We start from the raw sequence: 23373 nt of genomic DNA, 5'->3' as shown, positions 1-23373 counted from the left end.
ATTAATTTTCACTGCATAAAGCAGTGTAAAAAGAAAAAAAGCTATTGTTAACTAAACGATGCCACTATGAGTGCTGACTGCCCAACATAACTCCAGGCATTTAAGCACTCTGTAGGCATAGACAAAAGAAAAAAAAAAACTAACGGATGGCCAGGAGCAGAAGTATATTGAAGAATGTGGCACTGATTAAAAAAAAAAAACAGAACCAGATATGATCAAAATATACTGTGCAAACATCAGTGTGTATATGTTGCATACATGCAGTACATTATTCCCACATCAACCACTAGAAAGAAGCTGCAGAAGAACACTGAAGTATGTTTATGCAGTGGCATTGCTTAAAAAGGGTAAGCAATTTTTCTTTTAAATAATGTGATTGTATAATAGCAGTAATCCACTCCTCTGTGTAGGTATATCAGAATTAACCTATGGTTGGTTCTGTTTAATTACTCTGGCTTTGCCTTGATGATCAAACTGCACCCAACTGTAGGTAAATTCTGATATACCCACTTACAGTCATGCATTATTGCTTAAGAATCTTAGAAACAATGTTTTCATCTTTTTCTTTGTGGTGGTTATTATAGCTTATTGTTTTTTTTTTAATACAAGGTTGTTCAGTGATGTGTAGACTCGTTTGAAAGCTTGGGTTAAGCCCTAGACTTTGTATTTTTATCTGCTTATTTTATTTTTGCCATGTTTTACTGAATCTTTTTTTTTTTTAACCAGTAAGCATCTATTGTGTATGTTATTTTGAAGCTATAGCTTAATTTAGGTTCCTAGTCACTTGTTAACACTATTGTTGTGTGTACAAAGTAGTCTGATTATAGGATGCTAAACCTTGTTTGCTTAATCCTCCAAGAAATCACCCATGTTCTCTGTGTATTTTGTTACTACAGGGTCACATAGCCACTAGACTCGTCTGTTTTCCATTATTTTCTCTTAGTGAGGATGATTTACATACCTTCTGACCTTTTGACTGTAGTATATGCTGGTTACATGAGGGTAGTACGCTGACCCCTTCATATTTTCCAGTAACCATTCCTTAAATGACAAAGGGGGCTAAATGCTTGTTAGCTGCAAACAGTGACCTTAGAAAATAAATCAGGAAGGGTTGCATCCGTTCTTGTTTCTCCTGATAAATGTATTAAATAGCAGCTGTGACATTCACAGCGTGTAACTTCCTGCTTGTAAAAATAGGAGAGTAATACACAGAACCACCAAACCTGAGTACCCTACTTTTTGTTGGTAGTCACTTCCTTGATGTTTTTCCTAAACCATATCACAGTAATCCTTCTTTTTCTGAGTCTGTTCTTCTATTACATCATAGTACTCCTCCATCTATATGAAATCCCACATGTAATGACATAATACTTGGCCCCCACTACCACAGGATACTTACAGGTATCTCTGATATTAGATATTTAGACTGTGTTTGAATCAAACTTGAAACCAACCGAACTAAGCATTAACAAACTACAGACCGGTTTTATTCATATGTAAGTCATTGATGAAGGGCAGCCTTCTATCCATGAAATGCAGTTAGATAGGAACAGTGTCTAACCTATTAGTAGTAAAATGAAAAGTTTGAAACCCATGCATTTAGTAAATTATGTTCATCACTGGTCTCTTGTACCTTATATTATTTTTAAGGTTAGGCGTGCCATCATCAGTGTTACAGATCTTCGTACAGTTTGAAGCTTCAAACTGTTTAGCCACAAACAAGACTTAAAATTACTGAGTGTCTGACACTTGTAAAGGGAGTGCTAAACACTATTCAAGGAGTATTTATATAACAGTAACACATCTTTACCAGTATGTTTCTCTGAGTTAGACATGTGAACAGGAGCCTCTCCAATAGACCTCTGTGGTGGATAAGGTTGCCACCTTTTCAAATGGCCAAAATGGGACATTTTCGGTACAAACATCAGATTTTACAGGCCGACACATACCCACAGTCAGTACAAAGGGTAGAATAAAAGCTTATTCTTGTAGCATTTTAGTTGCTTATTCTGTTTCTTATAACATTTAGGTATTTTAGATACAGAATAACTGTTTTATGCAACTATTACATAAAATATAGGAAATAATTTTGTCCTACAATCTCAGGACATTTGCCATTTTTTAAATTTTTTGTCAGGACACAACTGCCCAAAGAGGGACTGTCCCTCGCAAAGTGGGACAGGTGGTAACCCTAGTGGTGGAATAAAATTCTTAAATCATATAACTGAAGGAAGAGGCAAATAATTCATTTTCAGTTGAGGTATAACATATAGTCTGATAAATACCCAGAAATATAAATGTCTCCAAGACAAACTTCCATTACCTTAACCTTTCTAACAGTGTCAATGAACTAAAACTTCAAACAATTACAAGGCATTTTCTAGTATAGCAACAGAATCAACATAACTAAAGTCAGTAATTTGAATTGCTCCATTGTAGTTCATAATGAAAGCATGTGGGAACTTTGCCAAATTTAGTTTCTGGCCTCCTTAGTCTCAGTGTTAGCCCAGAGTTTGTAAAACTGTAGGATAACTTCTTGTTAAAGCTGCTCTGCGATTGTTTTTTTTTCTTTCTTGGTTTATAGTTTACATACTTAATTTGCATTTTGCCTTTTTCCTCTTGTTTTATTTTTTTTTCCCAGTAAAATGTTTTGCATTTTTTTCTTGGGGTTTAAAAAAACAGTTCTTCATTGGGGCCAGATAGCAAATATTTGTCATGCATTCCTTGATTGCAAAGGGCTTAATTCATACTGAACTATTTGTGGAGCTGCAAAGTAGCATTGCTATTAAACACAAGTAGAACAGGACAATGTTTAATGTGTGCCAGTTGTCAGGCAAAGCTGCTGTCCAACTATTTTGAATTATTGGACTACACTGTGCATACTAAGGATTGTTTCTTCTTTTTTTTTTGGACTTTATTTATTGCAATTTATTTACTGTAAATTTGTTGTTTACTTTAAAATGTATTTTTCTTGGGTTTAAAGCTTTTTTGTTACCTGCTGTTTAGCAGACCTCGGTGTTGCATTCTTTTGACTCTAAAGCGATTAGTTCTCTAACCAAATTGCGAGAGGAGCTGAAAAGTATCATTTTTATTTAAGGTAAATAGAACAGGACAAGGTTTAATATGCAAGATCTGCCAGGTAAAGCTGCTGTGGCTTGTTTGGATTTTGGTTTATGATTTCCTGCCATTTTTGCTCTTGTTTTATTGCAGTTTTTTGTAAGTTTCTTGTATTAGTTTACATTTTCTCAGAGTTTTAAAAAAGGTCCTTGGTTAGGACCTGTTAGTAAACATTTCAGTTGCATTCTTTAACTACAAAGGGAAACAACTCTTGTCTGAATTGTGGGAGGAGCTAAGTAGCTTTTTACCGAATGAAAGAAGACTAAACAAAGTTTAGGTCCTGACAGCTAGCATGTAAAGCTACTTTGTGACTATTTTGGATTTTCCCCACCTTACACAACTTCCATTGTAATTTAATCTATTGGTAGCAGTCATCACTGCAAGATCATATTCAAAGGCCCTCCCATTAAATTAATAAAATTTCAGTTACCCTACCTTTGCTGTATTCCTACACACTGCATTGCCTACAGCATTAATGCCCCCCCCCTTCCATCTCCATCTTACTTTTAAATCCTGCACTATCTTGTCTGAGACTAACAATTGTGGGGGGGGGGGCAGCAAACTCCTCCTCAGGCTGCTGTTTTGTTCCTGCTGAGAGAAGGGACAGAAGGACATTGATTTTTGCCCTTACTAGAGATTAACGGTCACCAAAGGGCCTGAAAACTTCTTTCTAGCAATCGGCTCTGGAATTGTGCAACTGTTTTGCCCCTGGTGAGAGATGGGTCAATTGGGCATGGACTCATACCCATTTCTGATTTGGCAGTGTATGTCAGGGAGCCGTTCCTGATTGGTCTTGTTACTGTAGAGCAGCTCATGTCTGCATTGTGCTGACTTGCTGAATGTTCATCTCCCAGGCAAAGAATATAACAAGCCTATGAACTCCTGGAACATTTGTAACTAGTGTACTGAGCAACAGAGACATCATATAACTTACTTCTCAAAAACTAACTAAGGATTAATGCTTTTGTTTGCTGCTGGTGAGAGATGGAATGGATAGGCATTAATTTCTAGCTGTGTGTTGCTTATTGAGAATGGCACTGGTAGTAGTCAGTATGCACATCACCATGGTTTCTAATTCCTGGTAGTCCTTGCTTGGGTCTATGTTTACTGATTGAATGGTACGTTTGTCAACAGCTATTCATCAACCACGAACCACCAATCAGACATTTCACTGAAGATGCAAATCAACAAAAATAATCTTATCAAAGAGTCATAGTCTGCACACTCAGGGAACAGCACGTGGTATGTACTGGACAGCCGTTCACCAAACCCTGCTCAGGTTGGGGGATGCACCCTCCCATCAGCCCTGCTAATTATATATGCCAGCACTGACATCGCACTACAGTGGGGAAAGGGCAAATAACATTTGCCCACAGAAACAAAACAGCACCTTGATCTGACAAAGATTGTATTATGGTAGGGATAAGCAAATTTGCCCTTTTCCCATTGTAGTGTGATCTCAGAGTTAGTATATATAATTAACAGGGTAGTGGGGGGGGGGTTCATTGAACATACCAGTTGGTGTTCCATGTGTGGGCTGACTTTGACTCTTCGAAAAGAATATTTTCATTGATATGCCATTTCAGTGACATGTCTGATTGATGGTATGTGGTCGATGAATAGCTGTTCAACAAACGTACCATTCGATCAGTAAACATAGACCCACCTTGCTTAATTCCTCTAGCAAAACAGTTCTACTCCTATTATCATTCACTTTAGATTGCTAATAACTCTCCTGTTACCAACCTGCTAGTTCTAGGAGTTTTGAGGCAGCCTATCATCTGCCTAATATTCACTAAGAATTCTTTACTTCTGGACCATTCTGACTCCTTGTGTGACAGATGTGAATACCTAGCTTGGAGGCTCATTTCTCAGTAACATCCAGTGTCAGTAAACAAGTGTGCAGTGCCCTATCAGTATATGCTAAGTTGGTTAAAAATCTCTGCTTAAGCCTGTCCACTCAGACACATAGCAAACCATATTCACCCAAAGGCCCACAGGTGTATTTTTCTGCACCTGCTCCCAGACATACCCATATTACAAATCACCAAAAGTGAAATCTTGTTCTCCCAAGGTCCCTTAGGATGACAGTCATGCGACTGTTCTTATTGGTGAGTCCATAGTTAGGCACATTGACACCTCACTTACCATACTGGACAAGGAGAAGGGTTACAGTACCCTGCCTTTCTCTAGCTCTTTGATTAGGGTTATTACAAGAGTGATCAGGGCCCTTTGCCATCCTAAATATGGGTAGGACGTTATGACTACTGTTATAGGAGTGAATGATTGTAGGGACAGCACCACTGCAGAGAGGCAGTGAGACACAGTTGTGATGTCCTCAAGTGTCTCCAAGGAAGGAAAGTCATTTGCTGAGCAGTATTCTGCTACCACCAATAATGATGCCTAAGTTCAAAGATAAAATTGCTTACTTATCTGGTTTCATTCCTGGTGGGTCCAGCATGTCTGCCTTGGATGAAAAGTTCAATAAGTTCTTCTGCGTTGCCAAGGATTGACTGCATCTCTGGTCCCATGGCTTTTGCCTATCAGTTAAAGCCTTTGATGTCCCCGTGGTGTCTTTTTAGGCAAATTTTGACTTATGGACGTACTTGGCTTCTGTTTCAGACCGTATCAAGTTAGCACCACTCAGTGTTGGGAAGATGAACACCCTTTCTGTAACTTGATGTCATACATATTTGGTGGATTTGAAAAAAATGGTTTCAATACAAAGATAGCGTTTAGCATCTGCCATGCATTCAGTTCCATGGGGAGCTATGGAGGCATAGCCATATTGTTTCATGACATGTCTTGCGTGATACTATACTGGAACTGAAAGAGTTCTGAGTAACTCAGCAAAACTGCCTTCTATATCTTTGTCAACTGCAGGTCCCCTTCCATGTCCTGCTCAGAGAGCACCAGTTATCCAAGTCAGATAAAGCTCTACATGAAATGAAATACACTTTTTATGGTTGACGTTACTGTTTTGTAAACTAATATGAATACACAACTACCAATGAATGCTTTCAGAGATTCCTCAGTGTTGTCGGTGGTAATTCCAATGATCATATTGTTCCTCTCCCCATCAGGGGTGGTAATCTTGTTGGACTTGTCCTTACCAAATTCTCCTCTTCTTGTCCTACCCCCTTATACTACTACTACCTTAGTAAAATCTGGCAACCTATTAGTAGTCTTTTATCACAAAACACATTTAAAAAATGCAGTATTTCTTGATTATTCCAAAGCATGCAAACAAACTCTTCTTTATAGACCTTTGTGACAACTGTAAATTGTGTTATTCTGCAAACAATCCAGTATGCAATGCTATTACTTACTCCCTTGAATTCTTTTTCATGATGGGCAAATAACATCAAGCAGTGTGTTCCTGACTTACAAGACGGTTGTACATTTAGTAACAGTTTAATTTCAGCTCTCCCAGTGTGAAAACAGAAACTCAGAAGACAGACCCAGTGAACTCAGTTTTTAGGGTAAATTTCAGTAACTGGCTAGTAAGTACACTACCTGAATACCCACAAAAAAAGAAATTCTGAGAACCTGAAAGAAAATTAACCACAAAAGGTGAGGAAAACTACTGACTGGGAAGAATTCTGCAGATGTTCAGCAAACAGCAGTGTAAGTTCCAGCTTTGTTGTAAGACATGACTTTCAGTAACCTAGAGGAAACAATAAGTCAAATATACTCAGAGATTTTAATAAATGAAAGAGTGATGGAGTATCAACTCAAATGACAAAAGGCTGGACAAATGGAAGAAGCTTTAAACAGATATTTTGATGAGGTGATAAAATTGAAAAAATCAGAGGACAAAGTGAAAAAAGGCAGGCTATAGGAGACTGCTCAAGAAGAAATGTTTCAAATAATAGAATTAGAGGACCGAGCAGACAGGGAAAACTTGAGATTTTCTGCTGTACTAGAGAAGCTGGAAGGAACAGACAAATAAGCAACTGGACTGATATTCCACAGCAGGAGTTGTTAATTGAAAGGGCATATCATGTATATGCTCCAGACCTTGCCATGAGAAAGCAACCTAGACCTTTAATAGTAAAGATACAATCCTACCAGCAGACAAAGTTGATTCTAACAAAAATGTGGCAAAAGGACAAAATACTAAAAGGGGGAGACAGTAGAGTATTTGTGGAAAATGATTACTCAGTGTACAGCAGGCAGACAAAAGAGGAGTAAATTTATTCCACTAATCAGCGAATGTTGATAAGCAGGCATGAGATTCAAACTGCTGTACCCAGCTATCTTCAGAATATTCTTTCCTGTAGGGACAAAATGATTTTTTTGATGCAGAACATGCTAAGAAAGAAATACAACAGTTTGTCCAACAAAACATGAGCTGTGAAACACAAGGAAATTCTGCTTCTTGTTCTTATGGTAATAAAGACCACAGAGAGTGTGTGCAATGCTGGAGAGACAGAAAAAAGCACAGGAGTTGACTAGAAGAACCGAGAGTATGTTGGCAACAAAGCAGAGATTGGATTTGGGAGATGGATATAGTCAGGAATAAAACCAGCAACTCAAAAATTGACAAATGTGGGATTATAAAGCATTAATTATATTTGTGAAACATGAAGTAACATGAAAACCTGGAAATATTGGACTTTTTTTTACTTTGTTAAACTAGTAGAAGACTCCAATGCATATGCCCTATTTCATTTCATTAATGTTTGAAGAAGCACTTGAGAGGGGAAAAGGAGGAAAAGAGTTAATCGGAAGTAAAACTGTGCATGATATCTACATGCTATTAAGCTTTCTCGGTTACGGTCAAGTGTAATGGGGATACTAAAATAGACAAGTACCCCTGTTTTTTTTTCTTCCTTTTCTCTTTCTCCTTGTTCAATTTTAAGAAATATATTCACTCCAGTGTAAAAGAAAAGAAGAAAAGTCTAGTGAAATGAGTATGATACAAGAAAAAAAATTATTTGCTTTTTCTCATTCTTGCATAGGGGAATGACTGGATAAAGGCCTTTGGCTTTATCTAGTAACAAGTTTTAAGAGAAAGCAAATAAAAAAAAATATTGAATATAATAAAGCTTCCCTTTAGCAAATAAATATCTGTAAAAGCAACTCTGTATCTGATTTCCGTGTCTCCATTGAGACAATCTGATAAAAAGCCATAAAAACAGAATACATATTCCTTTTAATGGCTTTCTTTCAATGGCTAGGAGATAAATAATGTTTTCTGAAAACATTCAAATGTTTTCTCATTCTGGGTGAACAATAAAGATAATACAAAATCAGATAGCACTTAGTAGCTACACAGGCTGTACCATGCGTCTTTGCATGGATAGCCTTCCTTTTAGGTTCAACCAAGTCTATGAGTGTGGCTGTCAGTTTGGGACAATTGTTCCTATTAGGAAGGTAAAACTTCGGTATTTGAAGCAGTACATAGTTTTGCGTGTTGATATTAAATTAATAGGTTTTGGAGTGTATTAGCGGTGTATTTGTTTTTTGTTTGAGGGCTTTCAATAAAACAAAAAGTTTTGTAAGATGTGACTTAGGCTCAAATGGACATGAGAAGAAGCAACTGTATAAAAGGTCAACCTGCCAAACATTAGTGGCTGCATGTAACACAAAAGCTGGAATTAGATACTTAACAAAAAAGCTTTTAGAAATAAAAGGTGGGAGTAATAATGTTTTAACATAATGGCCCTTTCAATATTATCTTTAAATGTTAATGGTCTCACAGATATATGCAAACAAGAAAGTGTAGTTCACTATATTAAAAATTTTAGACTGCAAATAGCCATGCTACAGGAGACACATTTGGAAAAAAGTGAATATGTGAATGTGATAAAGGTTTTCAGGGTGGATGGGACAAAGGAAAAGAGGATTACTTTAATAGCAAGAGGAGCTCCAGTAGTGATAGAGGATGAAAAAGATGATAATGGTAGATATGTACAAGGGGTACTGGCAAGGGAGGAGGCTTACACTGGCATGTATTTTGTATTCCACCTAAAACTGCTATAATGGAGCTTAAGAAACTTCTGGGAGAAATAATCATTTTTCAGCAAGGAATATGACTTAAGGTGGGGACTGGTATTTGACTTCCAGCAGGGATGATGTGTTTGGGGGGCCCAGAAAGGAAAATATAACAAAGGAGGGTAGATTTTTGAAGAAATGTATGAAAATATTTGGCATGAAAGATTGGAGCTCGATGATAGAAGTTCGGCATGAATTTGCATATTATTCCCCAAGATACAAAAACTGGGCTAGGCTAGACAAAACTTACTTTACACAGCAATATGTGCATTTAATTGAAAGTTTTGATATGTATCCAATAACTATTTCAGATCACGTGCCAATAATAGCTACAATAAAAATGCAGGGTAATGAAATAAAAGTGAGACACTGGTACTTTCTCAACCATCTGTTGAAAAGAGTGGAATTTAAGGAATAGGTAGTGGAAATTATTTGGGAGTTACAGACAGAAATTTCTTTTGAAAATATAACTAGGGAGTGGGATGAAATTAAACTGGAGTTTAAAAATACTGTGGTCTAAAAGAGAGGTATGGTTAAGAAGTAGCAAGAATTATTTAGCGGGACTGACAAATGTTAGAGCATTACAGAATAGGGGGAATGTCACAGAACAAGAAGATGAGCAATTGTAAAATGCTGAGCAGAAAATAAAGGATTACCTCAATAATATAAATGAGTTTAGAAAGATTGCTGTTATGCAACTGTTTTTTTTTTATAATAATGCCAGAGGACAAACACTTTTAGCACAATGACTCAGGCAACAGAAAGTAGAAAGAGTTGTCACCAAGATTAGGGAGCCTATAACAAGGAAGATAACGAGATCCTGCAGAGGTACTAGAAATATTTCTGAAATTTTATGAAAGTCTGCATAAAATGGAGAAATAAGGAGATCAAGAAAAGGTACAAATGGAAATGTATATGGAAGAATTAAATATGCCAAGGTTAGAGGTAGGTGAGGCTCAATTACTAACAGGATAGGAGGAGATGAGATAAAAATGATGATGTATAACCAATCAGCAGGAAAGTCTGCAGGATTAAATGGTATTACTGTGGAAGTTTGGAAGCTAGGAGGGAAAAATGATAAATATCCGCAAGGTTTGTTTGCTAGTATTTTAAAAGGAAGAGCAGCACCAACATCCTAGAAGATAGCAGTGGTAGCTGTAATACCTAAAGAGGGTAAAGACCCATCAGATCCAGCTTCATACAGGCCCATTTCAGTCCTAACCCATGATTGGAAACTGTTGGTCTATAAAGGTTATAAGAACGACATTAACAGAACATTGATAATCCAAAGAGAAGCTGAATGTAAGAAAATACCACAGTTGTTCATAGGTTGGTACTAAGCTATCGGCCCTAGGGCCTATACAAGCCTAGCCATAACAATTACTTGGCTATTTCTTCACACAATATTTATTTCCCTGGACCCCTGTCTGGCAGGGCTACTGACGTGATACCTGGGGTGAATTTCCTATCTCCCATCCAATCGTCAAGGTTCCTTTTGAAGAGGGCCAAAGAGGCGCTCTGCTTGATATATATGTCATGTTGGTGGGTCTTGATGCAGAGAAAGCATTTGACAGAGTAAGCTGGGATTTTATGAGCAGGGCAATGGAAGCATTTGCATTCCCTGTTAAAATTACAAGGTTGATTAGGAGGATATATGAGGAATCAGAGGCGAAAATTAATGTGGATGTGTTCCTCTCTGATCATTTCTGTTTGAGCAGAGGAACCAGGCAGGTATGACCTTTTTCCTCTTCATTATTTGCACTATATTTAGAACCACTGGCAAAAAAATAAGAGACTCAGAAATTCAAGGATATAATTGGTATGGTTGTGAAGAAACACTGGCTCTATTTGCAGCTGATATTATTTTATAGCTGATAAAACCAGAAAAGAACATTTCATTGTTGTGGAACATCAAAGCAGTTTCATATCTTTTTGGGATACAAAATTAATGAAGCTAAAATAAAGGCAGTAGCTATAAATTATATATCCACACATGAATTTGTTCAGCAAGATCCATATTTATGGGGACATAATAAAATGAAGTATTTAGGAGTATAGATTAAAAAAGGATTCTGGTGTAGTAGCTAAGGATATGTAGGAAGACACTAAAAAGATAATACAAAAACTGAGAAATTGCAAGCTCTGCTATATTGGTGTGCATTGGTATGGATAGCAAGATACAAGCAATTCAAATGTTTTTAGTCCCTTTAGTTTATACACAGGTCGGGCGTATTTTTATCAACCGGAGGAGTAGTTGTGGATAGGAATTAATAAAGAGCTGAAGGATTTTATCTGGGAGGGGAAGACAGCAAGAGTCAAGTAGGGAAATGCTTATTCTTCAAGTTGAACGAGATGGTTTGGGATTACCCATTTTGAAGTGGTATTTCAGAGCCACACAGTTGAGGCTCCTATGCATAGGAACCAACTAATGACACTTGTGAAGAACCAGGCAGAATTGTCACTTTTATTCATAAACTTAAAAACACAGCATGTGCTTTTCCTGGTTAGTTGGTTCCTGGTTACAATAGTTTGTGTAGGTTGGCACTGGACTGTCCTTTATTTACTTTTTGGGCTCTTATATATAGCACAAGCAGAAACCTGTAATTCAAAGTGGAAAGGGATGATGATGAAACTGGGGGAGAAGCTCAAGAAACAAGATGAGACTGGAATTTTGGACACAGATCCTTAAGGAAAATAACAGTAACCATGTAGAATGTTATATTCATAAAGTAGCAGAAAGTATTCTAAGAATTAACCAACACAGGAATGGAGAAAGATGATTCTGCCAGTAAGGATGACTGCGATTAGGGATACAGACAGTAGGCAAGAGGGTGCTGGAATTTATTGGAGGAAACTGGCAAAAGAACCAAGGTATTGGGAGCACATAATTAGAGGGGGAAAGGTAACAGGATGGGAAGATAAGAATTTATTTGGACTGCAGGTTGAAGATTGCCTTCCCTATCAAGGACTGGTATCAGAGTATAGGCAAAGAGAAAGAAATAGGGGATTTTAAGTGAAAGACCAGCACTGATAGAGTTTTTAGTATAATCTAGAATGGATACTGCTGTTAAAAAAGGAATAATTAGTAAACCATATAAAATATTGCATGGTAACTATAAGAATTAATCAAAGGAGGTTAGAAAAGATTGGAAAGACAGATTGGATAAATAATTCACAAAGAAACAGTGGGGGATGTATGTATATCTACCAAATATGCAACAAAGTCTAGACGATTTAGGATCTTTGGTTGGAAGTGTTTACAGAGAGATTTTTATACCCCAAGTAGACTTTGAAGAACTTTTCCTAAGGTAGACAGCAAATTGTGATGGGGAAGAAAGAGGTAATTAGAAAAATGTTTTGTGGGAGTGTACTGAGTTGGCAGATTTTAAAGATTCCCTGCAGACTGCTCTGTAGGAGATGCTGGTTGAGCCAATTGATGTAACTAAGGGAATTTTTTGTTTGAGCTATGATACAGAATCAGAATTGCCAAGACATAGTAAGGCCTTGTTGAGTCTAATTATGGTGGCCGCCAGAAAAGTAGTAATTAGAAAATGGAAATCAAAGTCTAAACCAACTTTACTAGAAGTAGTGAATATAATAACATTGATAAAACAACTGGAATTGGGATCTTTAGAAAAGGATAAGAGCAAACTACATAGAAAAAAATGGGAATTGTGAGGACAGTACATACAGGGGAAGAATGAGGATTAAAAGATGGCAGGGTTTGAATGAGCTACGTAATGTCTGACTGACAATGATTGGGTAGATTATAAGTGATGTCTAATGTTAGCAACTAAAATTATGTCAGTATGGTTTGTTTTCATTTATATAAATGTATGATTGCCTATGTCATGCATGCTAATTTAATGAAGGTGTGTTCCTGTCCACCATAAGGATAATGGTAATTTTAAAAATAATCCTTTAAGTTGGAATTCCCATTTTAACAAGATATGCAACAAACAGAAGAAACTTTGTTGTCAAACAAATCCACAGCATCCCAAAATAAAAAATGAATTTAAACTAGCAAGTATAACCCTCGAGCACAACATCAGGAGTGCAAGGCCTGATATGAACTCTAAGTCACTACTAAGTATAAAAATAACCTCAGGACTGCCTTGAGTTGCATTCATAAACTTAATAATGTTGCATATTATTGTACAGAGATTTTCTATTGTACTTTGACTTTCATCCTGAAGTTATGGCTAATATTTTTCCTTGCAGACAGTTTGGTGCTAATTTCACCCCACTACCCAGCCATATGTTCCTATATTTCCAGTAATCCCATTATCTTGCAAATTTTTTAGACTAGATTATATCTGCACTTTCAGAAAATATTAGCTCCATGGGATCTTTGAATATTCCAAACTAATTGCTTGTAGATGTCAAGCACCTCAGTCAGCTCCTTAAGTTTAAGTATCTTCATAGGTTATGTCCCTGAAATATGGAGAGTCGCACCTTTACAGAAGGGAGACTCCAAAAAGTGTAGCCCTACTAGCATCACACCTATTGTTTAAGTTTTGGAGCAAGTAATTTTGAGCTAACAGTAACATAGGTGACCTAAAAACCTTGGGCAAAAATCAATATAGATTAGTAAACATTAGGTTGTGCCTACTAAACTTACCTGATTTCTTTGAAAGTGTTGCCATAACCCTGGATAAGGGCCTGGCAGTTAATACTATTTACCCTGATCTCACCAATGCTTATGATACCATTCCACCTGGTGGTATCATAGGTAATCTATCAAAACGTGGCATAAACCCATATGTAGTCTACTAGAATATCATTTAGCTCTGCAACAGAACCCACACTGGTAAGAAAGGGGGATGCACCTGCTCTAGCCAGAGGAGTGTCACCAGCAAGGTTACAAAGGACTGTTTCCTAAGCCTTGTGCTGTTTTGCATCTACTTGTCAGAAATTAAAGCTGATGTCAATGACTGTGGCTAACTAAGTTTGCTGATGAATGCAAACTGGGTGCAGCTATCAAATCCCCTTTTGGACATTTTGATATTCCAGCAGGATCTTGAGCAGACCACTTGCTGGAAGGCCAGTCATGGGGTCACCTTAAACCCCAGATATTGCAGTGTAGTTACCTTTAAGAAAGAGACACCTCCTCTTACTGCATTGTGGTGTATCTTTCAAAGCAGATGCAGTTGTCTGGGACTTGTATATCTACACTGATATCTTTGTTTTGATCACCATGTTTTCGTTGTGGATAAGAAGTTCTTCTACTTTGTTCCTTTGATCTGTAGGTTATCTCCACTAGGTCTCATGCAGTCTTGGTCCTGCTCTGCTCTTCTGTTCTTAGATGTATTCTGAAATATAGAATCCCCTTTGGAATGCATCTCACAAAGCCCCTTAACCAGCTTGAAAGACCTCAAAGGTTTCTGACCAAAAGGATTTGTGGTCTACAGAATTTAAACTTCCTCATATAGGCTTATGAGGAATGATCTGTGCTTAAAAGTGTGAGCACTGAAAGCCCCTGCCCTCTTCAGCCTGCTCCATTTCTGTAGAAACAGTGGTGTAAAACTCATGCAACAGACCTCCATCTGTGCTGCAAGAACAGCAACATTCATGGGCATGAGATAGACACAAATCCCAACACATTCTCTTCCTTTGGGGTGAACTCTCTGCACACTGAACACAGTCACTCTGCATCTGCTTCCAAAATTAGATTGAACATTTGGTAGGAAGACTATGTACTCATGTCTGCAGTGTGTTGGAATAATAATCTTACAACTGGGCACTAATGCGCTGTCATTATGGAGGAGAGTCAGGGATAGGCTTCTCAATATCCTAATATAAACATGTAAAAAACGCTAGTGTGTATTTTGTGTCTGTACCTTTTTCTTAGATTACTTCTGAAGCTCCTCTTGGACTAGCTAAGACTATGAAGACTGCCTGTCTGGAGTCTAGCAATAATTTGGGTATCACATTTTCCAAGTTGTTGAATGATCTTGACAGCATACATAAACTCTTGTTTTTATATGAGGGAGTGGTTCTTAGAAACTGTAAGGTGGTCACTGTAGCCAAAGTTTTAAGGGTGGTATTATGTCTGATGTGGGAGACCATTGGGCATTCCCCCTTGACCAGTGTCCTTTCTGATATATTGGAAACATGGAAGAGGCTTCTGATTTGAGTGACAGAAAATTAAATTAATAACTTGGCCCTAGGTGATCACAATTTGGTTTTAAAAAGAATTGTTCTTGTTTTCTAAACTTTTTCTTTTTTGAAGATGTGAGTTCTAGACTTTGACTTTGGAATAATGGTATAGCAGCTTGTGTTGGCTTTGTCCCAAGGCATTTGACACAATGTCCTATAATAGAATTGTTAATGCTTCTTGCAGTTTTACTGTTAATAAGTTATATCATTCACTAAGACTGACTTACACGTTTATCCCAGGGGGTTAAATTCAGTACTGTACTGTCTGCTGAAGGGCAGGCTCACAAGTGGGTCTCTTAAGGATCTCATCCATGGCCCACTTCTTTCTGTTTTACATTCACATTTGTTTAAGCTTATGAAATTATGATTGAGTCTCGATGACAATTTGCTTAGTCTGCCACTCACTTTGGTAAATCTAGCCCATTTTGCTTTACCTTTCTGGAGAATGATCTGATTCATACAGAAGGTAAGGTCAGAAAGATGGGAATGTTAATCTGCACCTTAAATTCCACTGTAATGCTTCAGCTATGCTAAACAGTGTTATGAATTTATACATCTTATACTAAAAGGCTTTGATAGTAGTTCTGTCTTCTTATACCACCTTTGTTCATATCTCTTGTTGTATTTCTTGTTGAGGATAACACAACTTTGTTATTCAGAGAGAACAGTTGGGTAGACAGTCTGGTAACTGTCAATACCCAATTGTTAAGGAAATTAAGAGTTTGGTGCACGGGCATATTTCTCAACCTCTTAGAACAAGAAATCTGGACAAAGCCATAGAAAATAGGGGGCAAAGGCCCAAAAATATGGACAATTTTTAAATATTGCTTTTTCAAACTTAGAAAGTAGATAGAATAATAGATTTTGCATTAGCATGCATTTTCTGAAAGGTATGAAGTCTGAAACTCAAATGGCTGTCATTATTTTCTAACTTAAATCTTCAATGATTTGCTAGAAAACAACAATTTTATGAAAAATGGTCCAAATGTATGAGGCAAAAAAATGGACATTCTCTGAAAATCTGTACAGTTGATCTGCACAGGAGTTTATTCATGCGAAAACAGAAATAAATGTCAGTCCCTATTTTTTAAATCTTACATAGTTTTAAGAGGCAGTTTGTGTTGGTGGCACAGTGGTTGTCTAACAGCATGTTTGTGGCTGCTGTGCTTTCTGTGCAAAGTCTCTATTTCCTCCCTCTGTTCTTATGGGAAGTAGCCTGGTGTTCTAGTTTCCTCCTACATCTCAGTGACTTGCTGCAGGCGAATGTATCATCTTCTAAATTGTCCATAGGTACACATGCCATTTGTGTGTGTGTGTATGTGTGTGTGTGTGTGTGTGTGTGTGTGTGTGTGTGTGTGTGTGTGTGTGTGTGTGTATTATATAATGGTATTGTGAAGTGCTGAGGATTTTCTTCTCTGCCTTGTACCTACTGAGGGACAGTACAGGCTTGAAATCCCCCATGGCCCTGAACTGGATTCAGCATTTAATCAGAGAATGAAAGCTTTTGTGTTCCGTTTGCAGAGCACGATGGTTCAGTCAAGTGTCAATCATTATTTTCCTTCATTAATTTTATTTATTCATTTGCCAATAGTTGCCTGGGGTACATCACTGATTCTGGCAGCCAGTTTTCAATCTCAGCCTAATAAAAGTGATTACAAAGTAATAGTAAACTAATAAGCAGTTTACTGAACAGATGAAGCATAAAAGTGCAATGGTAAGCATGCAGAAGCATTATAACAACACCATAGAATTCTAACACAGTGGGATTGTATCCAGTACAGTATCCTGTATGCAAAAATAATGTAACACCTAGTAAAAAAATCTAACAAAGCATTTAATCTAGCTAATATCAAGGTATAAGCAGTTCTAGTTACAGAGTTATTGTGGGGTAATTTAGGCTGTAGTGACAGATAAGATGATAAAGTGGAGGGTGGGTTACAGGAAGACGGGGTGATTGAAGTGCAGTAGAGGAAAAATAGGTACTGTTGTTTCTAATTCCTTTTCTGAGCATTAGAGAAGTACCTGGCTATTCTGCTTGAAATGCTTGCTTATTATGTATAAATAGTTTTAAGACAGGCACTTTGCAGTACTGTAGTAACAGCTAAAACTAGCTTTATATGTTTCCTTTTTATAGACTCTTAAAATTGGAGAGAGCGTTATGAAAATACTGGGCTTGATTCTTGCTTTTGGGAACTACATGAATGGTGGAAACAGAACACGTGGTCAGGCAGATGGCTTTGCCCTGGATATTCTTCCTAAACTGAAGGATGTGAAGAGCAGTGTAAGTACAATCTTTTTTTTTAATAACTTACTCCATATATTTATTAATGTATTTATTTGGAAATAAACTGCTACTAGAAACTGCTGTATTACAATGACTAATCCAAGTAGTTTTTGTAAGTATGTATATGACAGTGAACTGAAAACACTGAAAGGATTGTGAATAAGTAGAAATCATGCAGTTGCTGCATAGATCAGTTATATACTTTTGGCCTGTAAAATCAATGATCTGTGCACCAAACATTTTTTGCAGAATAAGTCTTTCAAATTAAAAATAAAAAAATCCATACCTTATTTTCATAGTGGTGCTACTGATTGGTAGCTAAGTGGCCATGCAGTGGGCAGTGACATAACGTAGTGAGGCAACATGCCTCAGACTGTGTGCTCATACTCAATTGGTCAAAAAGAGGAGAAAAATGACAGTCCCCTGTGCATGACTATATGCTATGGACATTACATGACATGCATTATCAGGCAGCAAGGGGTCACTATGTATCACTAGCACAGATTGGTGGTGCTATGGGCTTCTTAGTGTCTAAGCACAAGCATAGTATGCATGTGACCTCCTAGATTGGGAATGAGCAGGGATGAGCTTAGTAGCACTGACAGTGTGTGCGATAGCCCGATGCTTTATAATTAAAATATTAATATATTTAATACAATTGATATAACTATGGTTGTATACTGATAGTTTGAAAATCTGGGGGGATATTAATGTATTGGATAAACTGGTCATAAGTGTAATTTTGATAGTATGGAATATGAGATATAAGGAATTATTGTTTAATCAAGTTTGGGATGCATGGATTGTGATGAATAAGATAAAATGGTTGTGGAATAAGGGTGGTGAGGATGATTATTGAATAATTATGTAAATGAGTAGGTTGTATTTCTGGTATATTGCAGTAATTTGAAATTTGTGTTATGTGTATAAATTATGTTTGAGATGTGTATATAAAATAAAGACTTGGCTTTTTTTGATAGCTGCAGTGGGATCTTTTACATCCATCTGAGCTATCTCCAATTTAAGCAGAAAGAACCTCAGTTTAACATCTCATCCGAAGGACAACGCATTCAGAAGTGCAGCAGACTCCTCTTATGTTTCACTGCGGTGTTAGCAATTCATCTACTTGGTGCAAGAATAGAACCCACAGCCTTCTATACGATAGGTGAATGTGTTGCCTGTTGCACCACTGATGCTAACATGGCATAGTTAAAAAAGCAAGCCATAACTGCTCATCTGTGATCAGCACCACTCCTGTTTCCCCCACCATTTACACAAACATCCCCCACAACAATGTATACCATGACTTAAGCAGTCTGTACAGATGCTACATGCAACAACACAGCTGCATTACAGCAGGGCAGATGGGCCCATGTCAGTCAGAGCAAACTCCTGTGTAAACTATGCCTGTTTCATGAGTCCTTCTTGAGTGTGTGGCAAGAATAGTGCCTACAAGTGCAATGACTTTTTTTTTCCCTGTCCAAGCAGATGTTACATCAGAAAGGTGTTATGCCTACGAAGTTGTTAGAATACCTGTCACTATAAACGTTGTCATATTTATATGCAGTACATATCTTGATAATCTAGGTATAATCATTTCTATTGCTAGTATATAAGATTCAGTCATGTAAATTACACCATTTGTACCGGTGCACACACACAGAGCTGACATTTACATTAATGAATAGTACCAAATGTGTCACATAATCATTTGCACCACTTCACCTAGAGACCTACTCCTTTCTCCTTTAGAAATGGAGGGAGTTCAATGAGATGACCTCCTGAGTTGCAAAAGACTGACATAAAATAAAGAAATTCTATATTTAAAAGTCCAAGACAATCGTATATAAAGGACAGTGGAACTATTAGATGTTTTTACAATACATTCAAGGAGCCTTTTCTGTGACCCCTTCTTCCCCCCAATTAAGAAGGTCAGGATGGTACCTCTGTAGGTTGCTGTAGAGGTACTGGCACTGCTTACCACACCAGGGTATGCTAGCAACATCAGACTCTGCCCTGGAAAGTCTGTGTCATACATTTACTTTATGTTGGGGTCCCTCATAGGTACCCCCAGTCAGGTACTCCCGATGGTCTCTGTGCAGAATTTTTAGGAAGATTTTACTCTCCTTACTGCTCCACCTCAGAACATTGTCAAGACAAGTGTACTTGGAAGACATGACCATTCACCAGGTCATATTTCAGAAAACTGTGGTAGCCCTCTTATGGTCAAGCATGTTGATTTTGTCAGCACATGACACAAAGCAGTGGGCACTTAGTACAACCATTTGCAGTGCCACCTTTGTTAAGTGCTCAAATGGATGGCACGGCATGATGCTGTTAGGCTGTGAACACTGGCATGGAGGCTGTCTATTACCTGCAGGATGCCTAACTGTCATAGCAATTTTGCTATTTATCTCATCTAGAAGAGGAAAAACTAAACTAGATTTCCTTACATCCCTGCAGTGATCATTGTGCTCCTCAGGTGAACAAGCCTCTTAGGGTGGCTTTGGTCATTGCCACAATGAAGAAAATGTGCAATTCAGATATTTTCATTATATTTTGCTTCACTAGCATTATTGCAATGTTACACACACCATAAAAAGTGTGTGTAAAAAAATAAAGTTAAAATTAATACAATAAATAACAAATGTGCAAAATATAATATAAATACTAAAGAATACCTGTATTAAAATTCCAATCCAAATTTAAGTCTGTCCTGTAATGTGTTTCAATTTAAGTAAAGGCTTAATGGAACTGTAATCATTGAGTCCAGGGTAGTTCTGTGCATTTAACCTAAGCTGCCATTTTAACTCACATACATCCAGATGTAAATCTGTAATCCTACCCTATTGGTCAATTGTCACTTGCTGTAAAATACAAAATTTAAAAGTGCGGTCGGCATTGCCCACCAAGTGTCTTGTTAGGGCATTAGTAGTTTTAGTTTTATTTTTTTACACACACACTTTTTTATGGTATTTGTATTTGGCACTATTACATGCCAATGTACATTTTTTCATTTATATTATACATATATATATAATTTATTTACATTATACATATATATATATATATATATATATATTTTTTTTTTTACTCATATATATTTTTTATCTGTAATTTTTTGACTTTCACTTTAACTTACAGTTTTACATTAAATTGTTTTTAATGATAGGGTTGACAGGCAACAATGGTTAGGCGTGTTTTTATAGTAAAGGTTTCGTAGGGGTTTTATCAATAATTGATTGTGCTTAATTGACATTTTAATTGAATAGATAATTGGATTGTACTGCATTTGTGTGTTTGGAGTTGGTTCAACCATTCTGAAGAAGTCCGAGTCTTGGGACGAAACCTAGGTCAATGGTGAACTGTATTTGGTGATGCTTTACCGTTGTTAATAAATTTTTGTTGGCTTGGACTTCATTTTCAGTGATTTTTTGGTTTGTGGTTAGTTGGTTCTTGGTTTATTTGTCGATCTACATGGAGAACGATAGTCCCTCGGCTGACATCTTGGATTTATTACAAAGTATCAATGAACAACTTAAGGAGCATTCGGCTGAAATTAAAAGTTTAGCTGAAAGGCAATCTTCAGCTCCTTTACTATCATCTATGGGAAGTTTAGTCTTACCACTTAGTCACGCTACCCCTATTTCACCACCATTGGCTGCTTTGGATGTTAATAATGTTGCCTGCAACCCTAAAAGTAATTCAAATAATGTGCAAACTGCTTTAGCTGATTTTCCTTTGATGTGCAACAGCGAGCATTGGAAAACTAATTGTTTTTGCTTCAAAGCTGACAGTGCCCCGATTGACAATACCAAGGTAAAGAATGACAAAACAGCTGAATTGCTTAAATTGTTTGAAACTAAGTTATTTAAACTAAAGAGAACACAGCTTGAAAATAGTTATTTGACCAGAAATATTGAACTTGGGATGGTGCCGAAGGGCCTGCATGTATGGAGATACCCGAATGGGTGTGAAGGTAACACTGATATGATTAATGAATTGCAAACAGGGTTAAACATCATGGACGTTATGGTTAAATACAATAGGATTAAGATTGAGGCATTTCTTGTTGAATTAGAGACTATGAATGAAAACATCACCAAGGACTTATTGTTTGACCGGTATTATACCAACTATTCTAATATTGTGAAGGATATAGATCGTAGTTGAGGCCATTTATAACAAAAAAACTTCAGAAATTACAGCGGGACATTAAAGTGTATGAAAATGGCAACATATATCCGCAATCGAGAAGGGAGTCCCGTCGACATGGTAACCAGGACATATCCACCAATCATAGGTCGGAACTGAGTGATGTTACAACCTTGGAAGGGCAAGGAGGTGTTAAAAGTTTCAACAATGTTTGCGGGAGCCCTTTAGAGGAAGGTGTGAGACGGTTGGTGAGGATCAGAAACAGGGAACTGTCTTACGAGGAAAGCGAGGTTGGTCGGGCGGGAGCACAGCCCAAAGTGGGTCAAACCATCAGCAATCCTCAGAGAGCAGCCTGGAAAATGCGAAGATAGACAAATTTACTTTTGTTTTTGGCTGCACTAGGGGCGAAGTTATCACATTTGATCCTGGGTTTTTGGACAGAGCATCGTCCATTAAAGATGTTTACGATGGTACTGGTAATGTGAATAACATTATTGTTGATTCCGAACAGTGCTCATTGGCTTTGTCAGCTCTTGATGTTTTTAAGAGTGGGACTGTTCCAAATTATTCCTCTGTACATGACTTTTACAACAATAACATGTTGGACATAGGTAATTCCAATGTCATGGAGCTTAATCAAAGTATGTTGTATGGTGATGGTAGCAATGTAGATGAAATCCATGATTATAGTAATGTTTTTGATTTAAATAGAGCTCCACTATACAGTGAGTATGGTAGTAGTACTTTTAAATCAACGGGTGTTCCGCTGGCTTCTGTGGGTGTTTCAGATGGCGGCCAGTATGTAATTAGCAATGATTTAGATGTGTGTGATATACTAGTGCAAAGTATTGGTGACAATGAAGGTGACAGTCCTGTGTTGGGATCTGATATTTGTCACGATACATTGTTGAATATGAGCATGCACACAGTAGTGAATGAAAACATATGTATGCAGCTTAATGACGTTAGTGATTTAGCTGAAGGTGCAGAATTAAGTAGTGAGATGTATTGTATTAAGCATGATTTTGGTAATTCTAGATCACCCAGTGTTTTGTTACATTCTTCCTTAACCTTGGTTAATGACATTTTTGATTCTCATGGGTCACTTTGTACGCAAGAAGTTTACGAACAAGGTGATAAACAGGGTATTGTATGTTTTGAGTTTACTAGTAATATTAATCAAGTAAGTCGGTATGACCTAGATGTTTTGGTTACTCAGACTAGATTTGGCATTTTGAGTTGCCCCATTGTGTTGGAAAACACTATGCATGATTTTAAACTGTACAATTACTCTAGTGTTTCATTTGGTATTGAGTATGTCAACCTATTTTCCAAAGGATTTAATTTTGTTCCATGTAGGAAAGGAAATTTGTTTGACACGCTAATTTATTTAAAAATGTTCATACGTAAAATTAATTTAAAGGCTTATTTTGGTGCTGATAATAATGTTAGTAACTTGGTGAACAATAAGGGCATTTCCAAACCAAGTGTTTTTAATCCACCTTTGAATCAGACTGTAGCCCTGTTTGAAAGAATGTCTGAATTAGGTATTAGAGATTATTTTAGACAGCGGGCAGGTAAACCACAATTTAATATGACCGAGGATGAGTATTTGTTGATGGATAATCTAGGTAGGATGGGGAACATACGAATTATGA

General features: G+C 37.2%; 1 protein-coding gene across 1 annotated transcript in view; it reads left to right on the top strand.

The window, feature by feature from the left end:
* LOC122789858 (formin-2-like) overlaps positions 1–23373 on the top strand; it is a gene marked incomplete at its 5' end in the record, with an annotated part of 2118086 nt that overhangs the window by 1381145 nt on the left and 713568 nt on the right. Inside the window, 1 exon segment of the mRNA XM_044057292.1 lies at positions 17411–17557. Within this exon segment, the coding sequence (XP_043913227.1) occupies positions 17411–17557 (147 nt within the window).

Source organism: Protopterus annectens, chromosome 15.part0 (assembly GCF_019279795.1).
Source record: "Protopterus annectens isolate FY-2018-M chromosome 15.part0, PAN1.0, whole genome shotgun sequence".
NCBI lineage: Eukaryota > Metazoa > Chordata > Ceratodontiformes > Protopteridae > Protopterus > Protopterus annectens.
The sequence above is the reverse complement of the archived record's forward strand: the minus strand, read 5'-3'. Positions and strand labels throughout refer to the sequence as shown.